This window comes from Nicotiana sylvestris, chromosome 7, assembly GCF_000393655.2.
Source record: "Nicotiana sylvestris chromosome 7, ASM39365v2, whole genome shotgun sequence".
Lineage (NCBI taxonomy): Eukaryota > Viridiplantae > Streptophyta > Magnoliopsida > Solanales > Solanaceae > Nicotiana > Nicotiana sylvestris.
Genome location: NC_091063.1, coordinates 33,244,420 through 33,267,110, shown reverse-complemented (window position 1 = coordinate 33,267,110; position 22,691 = coordinate 33,244,420). Strand labels below are relative to the sequence as shown.

The window sequence follows — 22,691 nt, the reverse complement described above, 5'->3', positions numbered from 1 at the left end:
TTTTAAAAATAAAACCTAAATTAATCCCTAATCAAATAATCCTTATCAAATTAAATTAACTAACTCTAAATAATAATTATCACAACTATTTAATTCCCAAATTAAAGAAAGCGACGAAATTCAAAAGCGCAAAAATAAATTATTTTTGTGATTTTCCTTTTTATAAAACAACTTAATTAATTAATTAATCCTAAAATGTCGCATTAAATCCTAAATGCAAATGTACATATTTTTGTATTTTTCATTAGTTAAATAAAATAAAATAAACATGCACAGACAAATGCAAACATTTAACATAAAATGCCACGAAAATCAATAAAATTGCAAATAATGAAAAGAAATTATTTTGTTTTGAAATTATGAGAGTAATTCATATAGGGCTAAAAACACGAAGAGTTTTCATGCAAAGATAAAGTGAGCGAATTTGAGTGATTTTTGCCCGTTTGAATGCTCCATGAGAAGCATTTTTGAAAGATTTAATTGCACCCTACTTCCGAGGTTGCCTACATATCCTTGGCAAGAAAGGAATCAGGTTAATGTAGTTTAGGAATGTCTGGTAGCTGGGACTACCATAAAGCTGTGATTTCACTATTGTTGCCGCTGCTAGTGCTTGTTGAACCTCCTTATTACACCATAATAAAATAAAAGAAGCTAGCCTAGTCTATGATCTATGCATTACAAAATCCTATCTATATCTTCAAACTTGCTCTTGTGGTTCCTGTTGCCTTGTTGACTTGTATTCTCCCGGTGGAATCCCCTTGTTGCCGCCTTGAATTGTAATCGGAGATGTTTTCCTTTCTCCAGGTGGACACCCACTTGCTGAAACTTGAATGTATTCTCTTGTTCTCCAGGTGGGCTCTTGATTGCTGAACTTGAAATATATTCTCTTGTTCTTCAGGTGGGCGCCTGATTGCTGAAACTTGAGTGTGTTTCCATGTTTTCCAGGTGGGCGCCTGACTGCTCAACTTGAAATGTATTTCCTTGTTTTCTAGGTGGCGCCTGATTGCTGAACTTGAAATGTATTCTCTTGTTTTCCAGGTGGGCGCCTGATTGCTGAACTTGAAATGTATTCCCTTGTTCTCCAGGTGGACGCCTGATTTCAAGAAAACTAAACATTGATAACTCAAGAAAACTAAAAATTGACTTTTTTTTTTCAAATCCAGACTTCCCTTTTTTTTTTCAAAATATCCTAGAAGAAAATTCGTTAGACTAGGTTTTCTATCTTAGGAGAAAAATTCATCAGACTAAGATGTTAATCCTAGGAAAAAATTCATCAGACTAGGTCCTTTTTTTTTTTTTTTTTTTGGTATCTTAGGAGAAAGATTCATCCGACTAAGACGTTTATCCTAGGAGAAAATTCATCAGACTAGGTCTCTATTTTGATCATAGGAGAAAATTCATCAGACTAGGTTTTCTTATCCTAGGAGAAAAATTCATCAGACTAAGATTTTTATCCTAGGAGAAAGTTTATCAGTCTAGGTCTTCTATCTTAGGAGAAAGATTCGTCAAACTAAGATTTTGATCATAGGAGAAAATTCATGAGACTGTTTTTCTTATCTTAGGAGAAAAATTCATCAGACTAAGATTTTTATTGGGAGAAAAATCCATCAGACTAGGACTTTTATCCTAGGAGGAAAATTGTGAAAAGCAATGGCAAAATTTTATGCACATGCACACAAGTAAAGGCAATGATTTGAGAAACTTCCCTTTGTCGGATCTTCTCTTCTCTTCTTTTTTTTTGAACCACTTTCCTTGCACTGCTTTGTTCCTGTTTTAAACAAAGAAAATTTTGTCAGTTTCAAAAGTGGTGGTCGGTTCGTGGCCTTGACGTCTTTGGCAGCTTGGCTTCTGTTCAATCAGCTTGAGTCGGTTTCAAGAGACTCTTGCTCTGCATCAATCTTAATTGTTTCATACCCAGTACCATTTGTAGTTGTGGCTCAATCAGCCTTATCCCAATTGGAGATCTTTGCTTAGGTGACCTTTTCTGATATCTTGAATGACTTTCTACTTTTTGAGCAATTTGTTTATCAGAGAGAATCACAAGTTATCTTTGTTTACGCCAAGCAAGCTGAAGAGTCTTTTGGGGGAGCCTTTGTATGAATCCTCAAGGTATGTTGACATTAACAACTGAGTTTGCTGGCCAAATTTACTTTGTACAACTGAAAAGCTGGTAGCAGATTTTGAAATCTTTTCTTGCTTGTTTTGAGAAGGACTGACTCAGGGTGAATGACACAATGGCGCAAAGAAACAAATATTAACAAGAAATGCCCCGGTCGGGAAGGATAGGGGAAGAGTTTTTTTTTTCGTTTTTTTTTATTTTGCACTAACTAGCCTTAATGATCATGACATGCATTTTGGACTCAACGGCCTGATCTATCAAACTGATCTAATCTTCCCTTTTACCATTTTGACCTTTAAATTCGGGCTTGTTTGTGCCAATTCTTTGCATTAACTTCACGATTCACTTTTGACTAGTGGTGCCCCGAGGGATTTTCACCTACAAGTCTCTCTCATTTATTCATCTCTGCTTACCATCGCCTTACAGTGCACGTGAGGGTTTTCACTAGCAAGACTCTCTCATTTTTTTTCTCTTCCTCTTTTCTCTGTTGCTTTCTTGAGCAACTTGACAGTGTTCTATGTCGTGTGACAACTGTTGCTCATTGCATGCTTCTCTTGGCATTCTTAAAGGTATATCGGGAGGTCTTTATTTGGAAGGATTTTGGATAGGATTGGAAAGAAGGGTCGGCATGAAAGGTCAAAATAGACTCATAATGAGGGGTTATGGACTTACAACTCTTGGAATTGACTCCTTCAAAAGTGAAATAAAATCTCTGCCCCAGTTTCAGCTATTGGGGATTTTTTTGGGTTTTTTCTTTTATTTTTTTCTCTTTTTTTTTTTTTTTGAATTCTTATTTGGCTGGACCGAATCGTGAGGCTGCCTACGTATCCTTATTTTTTAAGGAATCAGGTCGAACATAGTTCAAATATCTGGCCTAAACTATTTTTCATCTTTCTTTCTGTTTCTCTTTTCCTTTTTCTTTTTTTTTCTCTTTTTTTCCTTTTCTTTTTTTTCTTTTTTTTCTTTTCCCCAGCTTCTATTTTTGAGGGTATGGACCTTTGACAATTTTTTTTCTCTGAACTTTCTAAGAATTGCCCCAATTTGTACTCTTGGGACATGGATTTTTTTTTTTTTTGACTCTAAACTTAATTCTAAAAGAGGGTAGTCACAGAAAAATAACACAGGCTCAAAAGGGGTAGCAAAGGATATAAAGTGTTTGGTTAGCAGAAAAAGGGCCTCCCAACCTCAAGAACGTCAAACATGGTATCTTTTCGCGATCACAGCATTGACGAACATGTCTGTCTTCTTGGTGTGCCGTGGTCACAAGACATTTTTTCATCCCTTAGTGACAAATTTTCCAATAAACATCAATTGATTAAACATCCTCAAGCCCGATCTTCACAATGATTTGAAGGTGAATTTTACTCGACCTTAGTTCCAAAGTATTCCAACTCTTTATTCATCCTCAAAAGTATTTTTTTAGTTATCGAATTCCAGATTAAATCAGTTCCTAAGATCTAGCCAAATTTTTTGCATGCATGTCATGTCATTAGAACTAGCGAGAAAAGAACTAGGAATAGAATGACACAAAAGGACAAACTGTATTTTATTAAGTAAAAGATGAAAGGGTTTTATAACTAACCAAGCAACCTAAAATACGAGTTACAACCCTAAAATAACCCGAATAATAAAAATAGCCACAGAACAGACAAACAAGACTCACACAAATAGAATGGAGGGATAGAAGGGTTTGACTCAATAAAATAAATAAAATCTGGATCACAACCCTGAAATAACCCAGATAATAGAAAAAAACATCAAAACAAGCTACCAAGATTCCTTCCTAGTGATGAGGGAATGACTTTTCAATTTCTAGGCTTGACATTTAGCCACAAATTTGCTCATCAGCAGAGCCTTCTCCAATTTCAACATCATTAACTTCAGTTAGCAAGTTCCCGAGAGGATTCTCACACTCCATGTCACCAGGCATCATCCCTACAAAGCGTGCATCATGATGTGCAGATAAAGGATTCTGCGCGACATTTTGGTGTCATTGTCTTGGATCACAATCAGGCTTTCCTGGATCATCCTTTCTATTTATCTTTTCAAATCCTGACAGCTTTCAACATTGTGCCCCTGGGCATTGGAATGGTATTCACACCTTTTAGAAGGGTCAAAGCTTCTTGCACGTGGGTCCACATGATTTGGAGGAATAAGTGCAATCATGCCATAATGCTTTAACTTCCCAAATAAGCTTGCATAGGACTCTCCTATTGGTGTAAAATTATCTTTCAACCTTTGTTCCCCTTTATACCTCTGGCTTGGATATGGGTTATAGGGCACCTGAAAATTTTGTGGAGGTTGTTGGAGATTTTGTGATGCTCGTACTCGCCTTCTGGGGTGTTTTGGTGGCTGGACAACATACTGAGGTAGAGCGACAGAGTATTGAGGGTTCTGAGGTGGATAATACTGCTCAGGGAAGTCATGGAAAACTTGAGGAGACTGCTCATACATTCGAAATGTTCTCATGGGACCTCTTCTCGACCCTGATGTCATCATGATTTCTTCAACCTTCTCATTTGTGTCGCTAAAATTATCAGATTCAACCTGGACAGCCTGAGTTGCGGCTTTAAAAACTGCTTGACTTATAATTTTGCCTGTCTTAAAACCATTCTCTACCATTTCTCCCATTTTGATTGCTTCCGAGAAGGATTTGCCAACTGCGGACATCATGTTTTGAGAATAATCAGGCTCTTGAGCGTGAAGGAAGACAGTGATTAGCTCGTGGTCGTCCATGGGTGGCTTAACTCTAGCTGCTTGATCTCTCCATTTAATGGCATATTCCTTGAAACTTTCAGTTGGTTTCTTCTTCAGGTTTGAAAGGGAAATGCGGTATGGGGCAATGTCGATGTTGTATTGGAATTGTTTGACAAAGGCCTGTGCCATGTCATCCCAGACATACCAGTGAGACGTGTCTTGATCCATAAACCATTCGGAGACTAATCCCGTAAGGCTTTCTCCAAAATAAGCCATCAACAATTCTTCATTTCTTCCTGCACCTCTCAATTGATTGCAATACCTTTTTAGGTGGGCTATGAGATCTCCATGTCCATCATACTTTTCAAATTTGGGAGTCTTGAAACCAGGCGGCAAATGGACATCGGGGAACATACATAGATCTTTGAAGGCAACACTCTTTTGACCTGACAACCCTTGCATGTTTTTCAACCGTTGTTCTAAGTTTTTCACTCTTTGGGTCATTTCTTCCTGTACCATTTTTCGGGCAGGTTTCTCAATGTTTGCAGGAAGATCAAATGAGTACGAGTGGTACTCAAGAGAGTGGTACTGCTCTTACTGTATAGAAAATTGTGACTCATGATAAGGCTGTCCTTGACCACTGGCCCATACTTGACACATTTCAGTCATTTGCTTTTTCAACATTCTATTTTTCTCAAACACAGTAGACTCTTATTGAACCCTCTGACCCTGAGTCTCTTGAACACTTGTAACAGCTTCGATGTCTATTATCATTTTTCCTTGGATCTTGTGTTTCCAGCTTACCACAAACTTACCACCACAACTTTCTTCACAATTCAAAACAAAACATGTTAGAATAGACCCAGTCGGTCCTAATTATTATCAATATTTTTTCATTTCTTCATTTTTTCATTTCTTTTTAATAGTGATCGAACCTGATGTGGGTTGCCTACATATCATGTGGGAACATGAATCAGATCTTGCGTAGTTCGGAAGATCATGAATAAAGTAAATAAACTAACTTTTTGTTTTGATTTTTTTTTTATTTTATTTTTTCGAAAGAAAGACTTATAAAAAAGAAAGGGAATATTTTTGGATTTTGATTTTTCTTCAGCATTTTTGCAAAGAAAGACTTCTAAAGAAGAAAGAATTTTTTTTTCCTGAAATTTTGAAAGAAAAACTTCTAAAGAAGAAATAAAATATTTTTGGAATTTTATTTTGAATTTATGAAAGAAATGCTTCTAAAAAGAAAATATTTTTGAATTTTGAATTTTCTTTTCAATTTTGAAAGAAGAATGAAAACATTTTTGGATTTTTGGAAGAAATTAAAAGAAAATATTTTTGTATATTTTTTTAAAAAACAAGTAGGGTCTAAAAGAAAGGCTTTCTAAAGCAAGTAACGTAAAATATTTTTGGATTTTTTGAAGATTAAGGTCTCAAAAAAAAGACTTTTCTAGAGAGGAAGTAAAGGAAAATATTTTTGGATTTTTTGAAAATTATGGGCCGGAACCGATGAGGTTTGCCTACGTATCTCACATCCGATGAGAATCAGACCGGCGTAGTTCGCCCAGTTTTGACGGAACAGAAATTGACTTATTTTGAAATGACTTTTCTTTCTTTTTTTCCAGAATTTTGGCAGAGTTTCAAAATTTTCTAAATACCTACCTCTCACTTTTTTTTGATTTTCTCATTTTCTTTCCCTATTCTAGAAGCCGGTCAACATGCAACCTGAAATAGACAAATACGCAAGTAGCACGTAAGATGCATCAGGATGGTCTTTTCATTTCAGGTACACCTGTCCTAGAGAGACTTAACCCCTGTGTTGAGTCTCCAAAGTCAAATGCACGTGATGCAAGCAAACGTTCCTACTAGGGATCCGACATGAGGATGAGTTATTTTAAGTATAAAACCTGGGTATACTGTTCTAGACTTGTGCACCCGAGCGGACAACTCGAGCTGATGAGGGGGATACGTACCGGGAACCAAAAGGCCATCCGGCTTAGTAACTTGTCCGATCCTCTTTCTTATTTCAAGGTATGACACTAGCAAAATAGGGAGTCACGCTAGCGTACACATCCCCGAAGATGAGAAGAGAAGGGTTTCGTAACAGTTTATATACAGTTCAGATAATATCAAAGCGGTAAAAAACAACACTTAGCACATTAGGCCCAAACATGTGAATAAAATCAGATAATAAATAAAGCCAAATACAACAATTATTCTAAGCTCGAATTCTGAACCCTGAACCAGAGATTCTCGGTTAAATCCCCAGCAGAGTCGCCAGAGCTGTCACACCTCATTTATTCCTACACCCCGAAAGGGTAGTATATAGGGGAAGTTTTTCCAATTTAAGTGACAGAGTCACCGGGATAATTTGAAATTCAGAGTCACCACTTGGGATAATTTATGGTGTCCCAAGTCACCGGTTTAAATCCCGAATCGAGGAAAGGATTGACTCTATTATCGATCCGCGAACACAGAAATCCGGGTAAGGAATTTTGTTAACTCGGGAGAAGGTGTTAGGCATTCCCGAGTTCCGTGGTTCTAGAACGGTCGCTCAACTGTCATAATTGACCTATTTACTTGATTTTAGTACATGTTTTAGCCTATGGTACAATTTTAACTTATTAACCGCTTTTAATTAATTTTAGGAAGATTCAACGTCATCTAAAATACATCTTGAACCACGTCACATAAATGCACCCGCGATCCACGACACATTTTATCTAACGTTGTTGAGATTTGGATTTGGGTCACATAAATGCACACCCGAGTTTAAGGAAGTTAGGCATCGTAACTATGTCACGGGAACCGTACCCACAATCACGATGGTTTATTAATCGCACCTAAAGCAAGCTATGATGTTCGGAATTATTTCTTTTCCTAAATTTGAGGTTATTGCAAAGCCACGAATTATGAGAATCGTTTTTGGAAATGGGGTTAGTCATTGATTCAGTAACAAACTCAAGTCCCTGCGACATGTTAACAATTATGCATTCATCAGACCATGGACAAATCAATAGACTAATGAGAGTGAAATAACGTTCCAAGTTCGAGTGAGCTTATTACATATATAAATCAATGTAAATCATAACAATTTTACAAGTGTGGCCAAACAAATCCAAACATATGCATTCATTACATTTAAACATAATTTTAAAAGTTCCTCATGATACGAAGGAGGCTCAGATTTTGCAAATGCTTCTTCTTTTCATATACTGGCAAAAGGTTGTCTACTCCTCTTAAAATATAACTTAATGTCGTACTTCATTATGTTTCTGGAAAAAAAATATCGACATATTATTTGTCTGTTGGTGGCTAGATGGATATAAAGCCCAATATACTATTTTTAACCGAGTCTCATAGTCATACAGAGTTTGTAATAGCGGATGAGATTTAACAGTAAGAACATCAAACTAATACTGGGGAAAACAATAAAATTAAGCAAATAAATGTCAACATTTGAACAACGAATAAATCATGAAAGTACAGAACAACAATAGAAACCAAATGACACAGATTAACAACTAACTCCAATTTTAAAAAACTCAGACCCAAGTCATTAGCATAACTTAGTCGTTAACATATAAACACCAATAAAACAGATCTAATAATCGAAATCATGATTCCAAGAATGCAATTCAATTTCAGCACCATAAAAACTATAAGATCTTACAAAACTCAGCACATTTAGCGAGATATAAGAACATTTACCTTGAATTTATCACAAGAAGAAGGAAATGAACCCAAATAAAGGTCAAGAAAATCGGAGAGAGTTCAGCTACGCAGATACAACAGCTTCAACAATGAACAACGGTGATTTTGACTCTGAGAGACAACTAGAAATCCAGATTTTTAAGAAATTCAACTTGTTTAGCTTTTCAAATCCGATTTTGGAATTTTCGCTTCTTTCTTGTGACTTCTTCAACCAGATCTTCAAGGGCGTGCACGAATATGGATTAAAGAAAAAGAAAGAAGAATGATAGGGAGGGGGTCGTCGTTAGCTGCTGAAGATTAGGATCCGATGGTTAGCTTGTGAAGAAGATAGAGCAGCTCGTTTTTTGGTATAAGGGTCTGTTTTCCATTTTTCTCTTTAGCTTAGGCCTAAAAATCTAATCTCTATTGTGATCCTCATCCCTTTAGGTCTAGGGAATTGGGTCGGGTAGGAAATTTTTGGGCCTCAAATTAATGGCCCAGATCTGGCTCTCTTCTTATTTTATTCCCTTTTTCTTTTCAATTCAATTTTTCAAAATTCTTTTAAATTAAAATTTTAAAAATAAAACCTAAATTAATCCCTAATCAAATAATCCTTATCAAATTAAATTAACTAACTCTAAATAATAATTATCACAACTATTTAATTCCCAAATTAAAGAAAGCGACGAAATTCAAAAGCGCAAAAATAAACTATTTTTGTGATTTTCCTTTTTATAAAACAACTTAATTAATTAATTAATCCTAAAATGTCAAATTAAATCCTAAATGCAAATGTACGTATTTTTGTATTTTCCATTAGTTAAATAAAATAAAATAAACATGCACAGACAAATGCAAACATTTAACATAAAATGCCACGAAAATCCATAAAATTGCAAATACTGAAAAGAAATTATTTTGTTTTGAAATTATGGGAGTAATTCAGATAGGGCAAAAATCACGTGCTCACAGTCGTTTCCGTAAAACTTACTCTCTGAGAAACGAGGGGACTATCTGTATACGGGTAAAACTGGGCCTCTACGATGCCCCGATATCCAATAAGGTAAATCAAGCAAGAGACATGATGATATCCGTGACCAGTCGGGGATCACAACGTAGATCTCAGCACGTACTGGCGGAAATCCGATGGTTAGTTAAGCGGAAGATTTTTTACCTTTTTATGAAATTGCACCTAGAATAGGATTCTCCTACTATATATGGGGGAATGGGAGGTCTGATTGTTCATTGAACACATTATAACACACGTACCAAGGCAATAGATTATTATTTTTATGTTATTCAAAGTACTTACATTTGTTGATCAGTGTTTCATTACTATAAGTCTCTGTTTCATTACTATAAGTCTGGGATGGAGGACATATATCTCATTGAGGCTACCATCTAGTCCAGAATCATCCCCTCTCCCTTCTTTTCGAGTGGTTTGGTAATTTATTACATCTTTTATCTTCTCAATCTAGCAATATTTACCGTTTGTATTGAATTAATTCACGTACCCTTAAAACCACTTATAAATTTAATTGTTATCCGTATTTGATGGTAAACACATTTAATGTTACAACCCATATTCACATGTGTTAGTTCATGCCATATATTAGTTAACATAAATCCAAGAAAGAATTATCTTTGAGATGATAAGAAGTCAATCTTATTAGTCTTAAGTGATACAAGAGTGTATAAGGGTGATTAACAAGTATTAGAAGTTAAACGAATCAAGGATGTTGTAACTCGTATTTTCAGGTAATCTAGTGGTGCTTAATACACTCAAGAGGTCATATATTAAGGTATTTTAATCATATAATATCAGTATCATAAGTCTTGAATTCAAACGAGTTATGAAACAAAAGTCGACAAAAGTTGTCGCAACTTAGGTTCATAATTTTACTTAAACATTAGGTCAAATGTTTCTAATCTTTTCTCATAATTTACAAGGAATTACGGGGTGATCTACCAACCAAATTAAATATCTATGAGTCTAGTTTCCAACGCATTAAACCGTTCATCGATACGATCTTGGAGTAGAGAGATATTCGCGTTTTCGCGAGACTGCGCCAAGCACCTCTCTATGGGGCCCACTAAGGCGGTTTAAGATATTTGGACCTATATAGGATGCCTCCAACCCATTTTAAGTCATTTATTCTCACTATTTTCAGACCTTAGAACCCTAGGAACATCCTCTCAAGGTTCTCTCAAGATTCAAGACCCAAAAAAAGGGCAAACAACACAAATCAAGTGTCGGGAATTCCGTGGCGCTAGTAAGTCTCTTGTTCTTCTTGTTGTTGCTCATTTTTGTGTCGTTCCAGCTCGTGTGGGAGGTTGTTTTAAAGGGTTTATGTTCTGTAAATACTCCCTCATGTTCTTAATATCAATCCTAGGTGATTTCAAGCCTTCTAAAGTGATTCTAGTGCCGAAAAACACTAATTGATCGCTAGTTTCGCTTTTTTGTTGTTGTGGCAGCATTGGAGGGATATTTCATGGAAATTTAAGGTCAAATTGGAGTTGTTCTTTCTGTATAAAGGTAAGGAACCTCTTACTCTATATGTATTTAAGATTATCCAAGTTGCGGCTAAGCCATTGAAGCTAGAACTTGTGAGATATATATCGAAAGGCTTGGTAGTAATGTTATTGTTTTGTGGACTGTTTTGCGTTGTTGTTGGGCTGCGTATTTTACTACTATCTTGTGGAGTTTTGGAGGAGGAAGGGTGTGGAGAAACACCATATATATGTAGGGTTATGGGCTGATAGTTATTCGTAACATTTCCAGGTTGTTTGACACGACTACGGTGGTCGTCGTATGTATGGAGTGATTAGGTTGTGTGTGGACTATTTTGGGAGGCTCAATATGTTTATTATTGATGTTGTTTGGGCTGTTTGGTGACTGTTTTGAATGGTGTGAGGTCATATATATAGGGGAGGTGTTGTCCATTTCATCGTAAAATAGGTTGTGGTCGATACATAATAGTTATGACGCTTAAATGATAACGATAGTATCGTTTCTCTTATTGTAGACTAAGGAGTTTTGACAATTGCATAGCTTGAGATTGGGGCAGTATATACAAGGTATGTGAGGCTATCCCTTTCCTTCTTTTGCACGACTCCGATTGTACATAATGTAATGAACGAGCTTCCAAGATACTCTACTCTTAGAAGCTAGCAGTACTTACATTGTTTTCCCTCTTATGGAACGATTGATGTTAATGTTGCTTCTCTTATTCTTATGTTATCAATGTTGTTGGTACTTCCTAATTCTTATAAGGTTCATAGTGAAGAGTTAGTCCTAATAACGTGTACAGAGGATACCGACCTTACGTCACTCCGAAAGGTTTAGAATGTGATTCCATGAGTCGAGCATGCATTATATATATGTATCTATTTTACTCTACCGAGCCACGCTATAGTTGGCCGGGTACGACACCTATTGTGCAACCACTGATCAGTTGGGTTTTACCGAGCTCCACGTGGCCGGGTACGATTCTACCGAGCCTATTATGGCCGGGTACGATATGATGATGATGATGCCCACAGAGGCGAATGCTTTAAAGGTTTATGTATTTATACATATGTATCATGCATTTCATGTAAGTAGCCCTCAGAGGTACTAAGATGTTACAGGTTGTATATTCTCTATCCTTGCTTACATTACTGATCGTATTTATGGTTCCTTGCCTTACATACTCAGTACTTTATTCGTACTGACGTCCTTTTATTTGTGGACGCTGCATGTCGTGCTGCAGGTCCTGATAGACAGGCAGGTGCAGCTCCCCCACCACAGTAGACTGTCCAGTTCAGCGGTGATTGGCGAGATCCCTTCTCCGGACTTGGTGGAGGGCATGGATATTTCCCGTATTCAAGCTTATGCCCAGACCCTAGAGGATCGTAAGCGCCAGCAGAGGGCAGTTAGGGAGCAGGATAGGGGCCATCATAAGAGGGCGAGATTTGCAGGGTATTCTGATGACTTCAGAGGCAGCATCATGCCACAGTTTTCGAGGAGTTCAGCGCCACCTGTAGCTAGTGCTCCTCCATAGTTTCAAAGGCCTCGATATGATCGATCCTATTCTGGTCCAGTTCAGAGTTCGCGGGCATCTGGCTCGCAACATCACAGGGATACTAGTCAGATCAGACCCCCAACACCACATTGTGATCAGTGCGGCAAGGCCCACTTTGGACTGTGTCGTCGAGGTTCTGATGCATGCTATTCGTGCGGGCAGCCTGGCCATATGATGCGGGATTGTCCTAATAGAGGAGGTGATGGTATGGCTCAGCCGACTGGATCTGTGTCTGGTTCTTCCTCATCAGTTCGACCTCCAGCACGGGGTTTTCAGCAGTCGACAGGTCGTGGTAGGGGTAGAGGTGCAGTGCCGAGTTCGAGTGGTGCTCAAAATCGAACCTATGCTCTAGTAGGTCGACAGGATCTCGAGTCGTCTCCAGATGTTGTTACAGGTATTATATCTGTGTTTTCTTATGATGTATATGCGCTGATTGATCCGGGATCTACATTATCATATGTTACACCCTTTGTGGCTAATAAGTTTGGCATTGAACCTGAATTGATAAGTAAACCCCTTGCGGTATCTACTCCGATAGGAGATTCTGTGATTGCTAGAAGGGTATATAGAGGTTGCACTGTGATGATTTGTAGTCGTCAAACCTCGGCAAATTTATTTGAGTTAGAAATGGTTGATTTTGATGTGATAATGGGAATGGACTGGTTGGCCTCATGCTATGCAAATGTTGACTGTCGTACGAAGATGGTTAGGTTCCAATTTCCGGGTGAACCCGTCATTGAATGGAAAGGGAACATTGCTACACCGAAAGGTAGGTTTATTTCCTATCTTAAGGCAAGGAAAATGATCTCAAAAGGTTACATTTATCATCTCGTTCGCGTTAGGGATGCGGAGGCGAAACCGCCTACTTTACAATCAATCCCTGTGGTCAACGAATTCCCAGATGTTTTCCCAGATGAACTCCCAGGCCTTCCTCCTGAAAGGGAGATTGAGTTTAGCATTGATGTGTTGCCTGACACTCAACCGATCTCTATTCCTCCATACAGAATGGCCCCGGCAGAGTTGCGAGAGTTGAAGGTGCAGTTGAAGGACTTGCTGGATAAGGGCTTTATTAGGCCTAGCACTTCACCTTGGGGTGCACCAGTCCTATTCGTGCGGAAGAAAGACGGGTCGTTACGGATGTGTATCGACTATCGACAGTTGAATAAGTCTACTATAAAGAACAAGTATCCACTTCCAAGAATTGATGACCTGTTTGACCAACTCCAGGGTGCCAAGTATTTCTCCAAGATTGATTTACGTTCAGGGTATCATCAGGTGAGGGTTAGGGAGAAGGATATTCCAAAGACGGCCTTCCGGACAAGATATGGGCACTTTGAGTTCTTGGTGATGTCGTTCGGGCTAACAAATGCCCCAGCAGCTTTTATGGATCTCATGAATACTATATTCAGGCCCTATCTTGATGTGTTCGTGATTGTATTCATTGATGACATTCTAGTGTATTCTCGTTCGGAGGCGGAACATGCGGGCCACTTGCGGATAGTATTACAGACGCTTCAGGATCGTAAGTTATATGCTAAGCTCTCCAAATGTGAATTCTGGCTGAACTCAGTAGCATTCCTTGGCCATGTGATATCTGATGAGGGTATTAGTGTCGACACTCAGAAGATCGATGCAGTAAAGAATTGGCCGAGACCTACAACACCATCAGAAGTCCGCAGCTTCCTAGGGCTAGCAGGATATTATAGGCGGTTTGTAGAAGGATTTTCCTCTATATCATCACCATTGACTAAGTTAACACAAAAAGCTACCAAATTCCAGTGGTCTGACACTTGTGAACGTAGTTTTCAGGAGTTGAAGAATCGATTGACATCTGCACCAGTGCTCACTCTTCCTGAAGGAACAGAAGGTTATGTGGTATATTGTGATGCCTCAGGTATAGGTTTGGGGTGCGTATTGATGCAGCGTGGGAATGTGATTGCTTATGCATCAAGACAATTGAAGAAGCATGAAAAGAATTATCCAACCCATGATTTGGAATTGGCTGCAGTAATATATGCTTTGAAGATATGGCGGCACTACTTATACGGCGTCCATGTTGACATCTACACAGATCACAAGAGTTTACAATACATCTTCAAGCAGAAAGAGTTGAATTTGAGGCAGCGTAGGTGGCTTGAATTATTGAAAGACTACGACGTCGAGATATTGTATCATCCCGGTAAAGCCAATGTTGTGGCAGACGCTCTCAGCCGTAAATCAATGGGAAGCTTAGTACATATTGAGGCAGGTAGATGGGGGTTGATTAAAGAGCTTCATCAGCTAGCCAATATGAGAATCAGATTGTTAGACTCTGATGACGGAGGTGTTACTGTACAGAATACATCAGAATCATCTTCGGTAGCCGAGGTAAAAGCACGACAATATGAAGATCCTATCTTAGTACGATTAAGAGAAAGCATTCAACAATGTAAAAGTATGGCTTTTGGGATCGGAAAAGACGGGGCACCGAGATATCAGAGCCGATTGTGTGTGCCTAATGTGGCAGGGTTGCGAGAGAAGATTATGAATGAGATTCATCAATCCCGATATTCCATCCATCCCAGCTCGACAAAGATGTATCATGATGTCAAGGAGCAGTATTGGTGGGATAATATGAAGAAGTCTATTGCAGAATTTGTAGCCCAGTGTCCCAATTGTCAACAAGTAAAGATAGAACATCAGAAACCCGGTGGATTGCTTCAAAATATAGAGATTCCGACCTGGAAGTGGGAGGTGATTAATATGGACTTCATTATTGGATTACCTCGCTCTTATCATAAGTTTGACTCCATCTGGGTGATAATTGATCGACTTACAAAATGTGCCCATTTTCTGCCAGTGAAGACAACTTACACGGCTGAAGATTATGCGAAGTTGTATATCAAGGAGATTGTTAGGCTTCATGGTGTGCCCGTATCTATTATATCAGACCGAGGAGCTCAATTTACGGCTAACTTTTGGAGGTCTTTCCAGAAGGGTTTAGGCACACAAGTAAATCTCAGCACTGCATTTCATTCACAGACTGACGGACAGGCTGAACGTATCATTCAGACACTGGAAGATATGCTACGAGCATGTGTTCTAGATTTTAAGGGGAATTGGGATGATCATCTTCCACTCATAGAATTCGCCTATAACAATAGCTACCATTCCAGTATTAAAATGGCCCCATACGAGGCACTATACGGGAGGAGATGTAGATCACCAGTTGGATGGTTCGAAGTCGGTGAAACAGAATTATATGGGCCAGATTTGATTCACCAAGCTATTGAGAAGGTGAAAGTGATACAGGAGCGATTGAGGACGGCACAAAGCAGGCAAAAATCTTATTCTGATGTCCGACGTCGTGATCTAGAGTTTGAGGTTGGTGATTGGGTTTTCCTGAGGATCTCACCAATGAAGGGTATTATGCGTTTTGGGAAGAAAGGTAAGCTGAGTCCAAGGTATATCGGGCCGTATAAAATTCTTCGACGAATTGGACAGGTTGCTTATGAGTTAGAATTGCCATCCGAATTGGAATTTGTCCACCCGGTATTCCATGTATCTATGTTGAGAAAATGTATTGGAGACCCTTCTCGAGTCGTCCCTATCAAAGATGTACAAGTTACAGAGGACCTATCATATGAAGAAGTGCCAGTGGCGATATTAGATCGGCAAGTCCGCAAGCTGAGAACAAAAGATGTAGCTTCCGTCAAAGTATTGTGGAGGAACAAAAATATGGAAGAAATGACATGGGAAGCAGAAGAGGAGATGAAGTCTAAATACCCTTACTTATTCCAGAATGAAGATAACAAGGATGCTGGTGGAAGACAGGATACATTGGAAGGTGAAACGGCTCTATGAGGTAAGCAATAATTTGAGAATACTCCTCCGTAATACAAAATGGTGATATGTAGATAATGTAAATACGCATAATGCTTTGTGTAGCCTTGTGAAGCCATATGTTGGGCTTAATTACTTGCAAGTTTTACTAGTGACCATTTTATAGGGGAAAATTGATCGGAAATTTCCATTGGAATCCACGATGATTTAAACTCCCCATAAACCCTTACATTCGAGGACGAATGTTCCTAAGGGGGGAGGGTGTTACAACCCATATCCACATGTGTTAGTTCATGCCATATATTAGTTAACATAAATCCAAGAAGGAATTATCTTTGAGATGATAAGAAGTCAATCCTATTGGTCTTAAGTGATACAAGAGTGTATAAGGGTGATTAACAAGTATTAGAAGTTAAACGAATCAAGGATGTTGTAACTCATATTTTCAAGTAATCTAACGGTGCTTAATACACTCAAGAGGTCATTTATTAAGGTATTTTAATCATATAATATCAGTATCATAAGTCTTGAATTCAAACGAGTTATGAAACAAAAGTCGACAAAAGTTGTCGCAACTTAGGTTCATAATTTTACTTAAACATTAGGTCAAATGTTTCTAATCTTGTCTCATAATTTACAAGGAATTATGGGGTGATCTAACAACAAAATTAAAGATCTATAAGTCTAGTTTCCAATGCATTAAACCGTTCATCGATACGATCTCGGAGTAGAGAGATATTCGCGTTTTCGCGAGACTGCGCCAAGCACCTCTCTATGGGGCCCACTAAGGCGGTTTAAGATATTTGGACCTATATAGGATGCCTCCAACCCGTTTTAAGTCATTTCTTCTCACTATTTTCAGACCTTAGAACCCTAGGAACATCCTCTCAAGGTTCTCTCAAGATTCAAGACCCAAAAAAGGGCAAACAACACAAATCAAGTGTCGGGAATTCCGTGGCGCTAGTAAGTCTCTTGTTCTTCTTGTTGTTGCTCATTTTTGTGTCGTTCCAGCTCGTGTGGGAGGTTGTTTTAAAGGGTTTATGTTCTGTAAATACTCCCTCATGTTCTTAATATCAATCCTAGGTGATTTCAAGCCTTCTAAAGTGATTCTAGTGCCGAAAAACACTAATTGATCGCTAGTTTCGCTTTTTTGTTGTTGTGGCAGCATTGGAGGGATATTTCATGGAAATTTAAGGTCAAATTGGAGTTGTTATTTCTGTATAAAGGTAAGGAACCTCTTACTCTATATGTATTTAAGATTATCCAAGTTGCGGCTAAGCCATTGAAGCTAGAACTTGTGAAATATATATCGAAAGGCTTGGTAGTAATGTTATTGTTTTGTGGACTGTTTTGCGTTGCTGTTGGGCTGCGTATTTTACTACTATCTTGTGGAGTTTTGGAGGAGGAAGGGTGTGGAGAAACACCATATATATGTAGGGTTATGGGCTGATAGTTATTCGTAACATTTCCAGGTTGTTTGACACGACTACGGTGGTCGTCGTATGTATGGAGTGATTAGGCTGTGTGTGGACTATTTTGGGAGGCTCAATATGTTTATTATTGATGTTGTTTGGGCTGTTTGGTGACTGTTTTGAATGGTGTGAGGTCATATATATAGGGGAGGTGCTGTCCGTTTCATCGTAAAATAGGTTGTGGTCGATACATAATAGTTATGACGCTTAAATGATAACGATAGTATCGTTTCTCTTATTGTAGACTAAGGAGTTTTGACAATTGCATAGCTTGAGATTGGGGCAGTATATACAAGGTATGTGAGGCTATCCCTTTCCTTCTTTTGCACGACTCCGATTGTACATAATGTAATGAACGAGCTTCCAAGATACTCTACTCTTAGAAGCTAGCAGTACTTACATTGTTTTCCCTCTTATGGAACGATTGATGTTAATGTTGCTTCTCTTATTCTTATGTTATCAATGTTGTTGGTACTTCCTAATTCTTATAAGGTTCATAGTGAAGAGTTAGTCCTAATAACGTGTACAGAGGATACCGACCTTACGTCACTCCGAAAGGTTTAGAATGTGATTCCATGAGTCGAGCATGCATTATATATATGTATCTATTTTACTCTACCGAGCCACGCTATAGTTGGCCGGGTACGGCACCTATTGTGCAACCACTGATCAGTTGGGTTTTACCGAGCTCCACGTGGCCGGGTACGATTCTACCGAGCCTTATGATGGCCGGGTACGTTTCTTTTACCGAGCCTATTATGGCCGGGTACGATATGATGATGATGATGCCCACAGAGGCGAATGCTTTAAAGGTTTATGTATTTATACATATGTATCATGCATTTCATGTAAGTAGCCCTCAGAGGTACTAAGATGTTACAGGTTGTATATTCTCTATCCTTGCTTACATTACTGATCGTATTTATGGTTCCCTGCCTTACATACTCAGTACTTTATTCGTACTGACGTCCTTTTATTTGTGGACGCTGCATGTCGTGCTGCAGGTCCTGATAGACAGGCAGGTGCAGCTCCCCCACCACAGTAGGCTGTCCAGTTCAGCGGTGATTGGCGAGATCCCTTCTCCGGACTTGCCTTGGTCTTGGTATGCATTTTTGTTATAGACATTATGGGTATGTCGGGGCCCTGTTCCGGCTATGTTGCAGCACTTATGTTCCTTTAGAGGCTCATAGACAGGTGTCGACTCATGTATAGTTTGGTATGCCTTGTCGGCTAGTTTTTGTTGTATAGTCTTTCATAGTAGCGTGGTAGCTCATACCTTATATGTAGTTTCTTGATTGTCTGGTCATCCCCTGCTATGTATGTTCATGCCGTCATATTTTATTGCTGGTTGTCCATGATCTAGGTCTACCATTTATATTGATCTCTTTAGCCTTAAAAGATAATAATGAAGGTTAGATGAAATGTACGTTGGTGCTCGGCAAGTGTGGTCGGGTGCTAGTCATGGCCCTTCAGTTTGGGTCGTGACAAACTTGGTATCAGAGCAAGTCTGTCCTAGGGGTTGTCTATGAGCCGTGTCTAGTAGAGTCTTGATTATGGATGTGTAGCGCGCCACATTTATAATCAGGAGGCTACATGACATCTAGGGTTGTTACCTTCTTCCTGAATCTAGATCGTGCGTAGAGTTGAGTCGTAAGTGTTCGTCTCTAATATTCACCTTGTTTTTTTCAGTGATGCCTTCGACTAGGAAGCAAAAGATTAGTAGACAGCTTGATACAGCAGCGGGAGAGGGTACCAGTCAGGTGCCCCAAGTCAGAGCAGGACAAAGTGAGGCTCAGAGTGAGATGCCCTCTCATACCTCATCTACTCCATCTCCTCCAGAGGCTATTAGAATGTACCCAGCGCCTCCAGTTCCTCCGTCTGGCACTCCAGACCAGGATATGCAGAGTGCTTTGCAGTTATTGACTAGCTTGGTAGCTGCTCAGGCTCAAAGGCAGAATACAGGTGCTGCTGAGAAACCAGTTAGTACAAGAGTTTGTGATTTTATTAATTTAGACCCTCCAGTGTTTACCGGATCAGACCCCAAGGAGGACCCACAGACTTTTATTGACCAGGTTCATCGTACACTTCGGGTTATGCATGTTAGTGATACAGAGGCAGTAGAGTTGGCTTCTTATCGGCTACGGGATTTAGCAGTTCTCTGGTATGATAGTTGGGAGAGATCCAGGGGTCCGAACCCTCCTCCAGCTGTGTGGAAGGAATTTTCTGAGGCCTTTCTTCGTCACTACTTGCCAGTTGAGATACGACGAGCTAGAGCTGATAAGTTCTTGAACCTTAGACAAGGTAATATGAGTGTGCGAGAGTACAATATGCAGTTTGATTCTTTGGCAAGGTATGCTCCCCATATGGTGGCCGAGATGAGTGATAGGGTGCATATGTTCGTGAATGGGTTGGGACCACATCTGATAAATGAGTGTACGACAGCCTCCTTGGTGGAGGGCATGGATATTTCCCGTATTCAAGCTTATGCCCAGACCCTAGAGGATCGTAAGCGCCAGCAGAGGGCAGTTAGGGAGCAGGATAGGGGCCAGCATAAGAGGGCGAGATTTGCAGGGTATTCTGATGACTTCAGAGGCCGCATCAGGCCACAGTTTTCGAGGAGTTCGGCGCCACCTGTAGCTAGTGCTCCTCCATAGTTTCAGAGGCCTCGATATGATTGATCCTATTCTGGTCCAGTTCAGAGTTCGCGGGCATCTGGCTCGCAACATCACAGGGATACTAGTCAGATCAGACCCCCAACACCACATTGTGATCAGTGCGGCAAGGCCCACTTTGGACTGTGTCGTCGAGGTTCTGATGCATGCTATTCGTGCGGACAGCCTGGCCATATGATGCGGGATTGTCCTAATAGAGGAGGTGATGGTATGGCTCAGCCGACTGGATCTGTGTCTGGTTCTTCCTCATCAGTTCGACCTCCAGCACGGGGTTTTCAGCAGTCGACAGGTCGTGGTAGGGGTAGAGGTGCAGTGCCGAGTTCGAGTGGTGCTCAAAATCGAACCTATGCTCTAGTAGGTCGACAGGATCTCGAGTCGTCTCCAGATGTTGTTACAGGTATTATATCTGTGTTTTCTTATGATGTATATGCGTTGATTGATCCGGGATCTACATTATCATATGTTACACCCTTTGTGGCTAATAAGTTTGGCATTGAACCTGAATTGATAAGTAAACCCCTCGCGGTATCTACTCCGATAGGAGATTCTGTGATTGCTAGAAGGGTATATAGAGGTTGCACTGTGATGATTTGTAGTCGTCAAACCTCGGCAAATTTATTTGAGTTAGAAATGGTTGATTTTGATGTGATAATGGGAATGGACTGGTTGGCCTCATGCTATGCAAATGTTGACTGTCGTACGAAGATGGTTAGGTTCCAATTTCCGGGTGAACCCGTCATTGAATGGAAAGGGAACATTGCTACACCGAAAGGTAGGTTTATTTCCTATCTTAAGGCAAGGAAAATGATCTCAAAAGGTTACATTTATCATCTCGTTCGCGTTAGGGATGCGGAGGCGAAACCGCCTACTTTACAATCAATCCCTGTGGTCAACGAATTCCCAGATGTTTTCCCAGATGAACTCCCAGGCCTTCCTCCTGAAAGGGAGATTGAGTTTAGCATTGATGTGTTGCCTGACACTCAACCGATCTCTATTCCTCCATACAGAATGGCCCCGGCAGAGTTGCGAGAGTTGAAGGTGCAGTTGAAGGACTTGCTGGATAAGGGCTTTATTAGGCCTAGCACTTCACCTTGGGGTGCACCAGTCCTATTCGTGCGGAAGAAAGACGGGTCGTTACGGATGTGTATCGACTATCGACAGTTGAATAAGTCTACTATAAAGAACAAGTATCCACTTCCAAGAATTGATGACCTGTTTGACCAACTCCAGGGTGCCAAGTATTTCTCCAAGATTGATTTACGTTCAGGGTATCATCAGGTGAGGGTTAGGGAGAAGGATATTCCAAAGACGGCCTTCCGGACAAGATATGGGCACTTTGAGTTCTTGGTGATGTCGTTCGGGCTAACAAATGCCCCAACAGCTTTTATGGATCTCATGAATACTATATTCAGGCCCTATCTTGATGTGTTCGTGATTGTATTCATTGATGACATTCTAGTGTATTCTCGTTCGGAGGCGGAACATGCGGGCCACTTGCGGATAGTATTACAGACGCTTCAGGATCGTAAGTTATATGCTAAGCTCTCCAAATGTGAATTCTGGCTGAACTCAGTAGCATTCCTTGGCCATGTGATATCTGATGAGGGTATTAGTGTCGACACTCAGAAGATCGATGCAGTAAAGAATTGGCCGAGACCTACAACACCATCAGAAGTCCGCAGCTTCCTAGGGCTAGCAGGATATTATAGGCGGTTTGTAGAAGGATTTTCCTCTATATCATCACCATTGACTAAGTTAACACAAAAAGCTACCAAATTCCAGTGGTCTGACACTTGTGAACATAGTTTTCAGGAGCTGAAGAATCGATTGACATCCGCACCAGTGCTCACTCTTCCTGAAGGAACAAAAGGTTATGTGGTATATTGTGATGCCTCAGGTATAGGTTTGGGGTGCGTATTGATGCAGCGTGGGAATGTGATTGCTTATGCATCAAGACAATTGAAGAAGCATGAAAAGAATTATCCAACCCATGATTTGGAATTGGCTGCAGTAATATATGCTTTGAAGATATGGCGACACTACTTATACGGCGTCCATGTTGACATCTACACAGATCACAAGAGTTTACAATACATCTTCAAGCAGAAAGAGTTGAATTTGAGGCAGCGTAGGTGGCTTGAATTATTGA

At 39.7% G+C, this 22,691-nt stretch overlaps 1 protein-coding gene across 2 annotated transcripts; it reads right to left on the bottom strand.

The window, feature by feature from the left end:
• Nucleotides 1-528: 528 nt before the first annotated feature.
• Nucleotides 529-8,930, bottom strand: LOC104218126 (uncharacterized). 2 transcript variants are annotated; one of them, XR_011400824.1, is made up of 2 exons: nt 8,531-8,919; nt 529-1,768 (listed from the first exon to the last, which is right to left on the bottom strand). XR_011400824.1 is itself a non-coding variant. In XM_070150461.1 (2 exons), exon 2 carries the CDS (start codon nt 5,333-5,335, stop codon nt 4,157-4,159), a length of 1,179 nt encoding a protein of 392 aa, XP_070006562.1. In that variant the 5' UTR covers nt 5,336-8,094; nt 8,531-8,930; the 3' UTR covers nt 1,775-4,156. The 2 variants fall into 2 exon arrangements, 1 of the variants encoding a protein (XP_070006562.1); XM_070150461.1 differs by lacking the exon at nt 529-1,768 and adding an exon at nt 1,775-8,094 and having other exon boundaries at nt 8,531-8,930.
• Between the last annotated feature and the right edge of the window lie 13,761 nt (nt 8,931-22,691).

Excerpts from the sequence above, each read along its gene's own strand:
- LOC104218126 (XM_070150461.1), bottom strand. The coding sequence starts at position 5,335 with ATGGTACAGGAAGAAATGACCCAAAGAGTGAAAAACTTAGAACAACGG.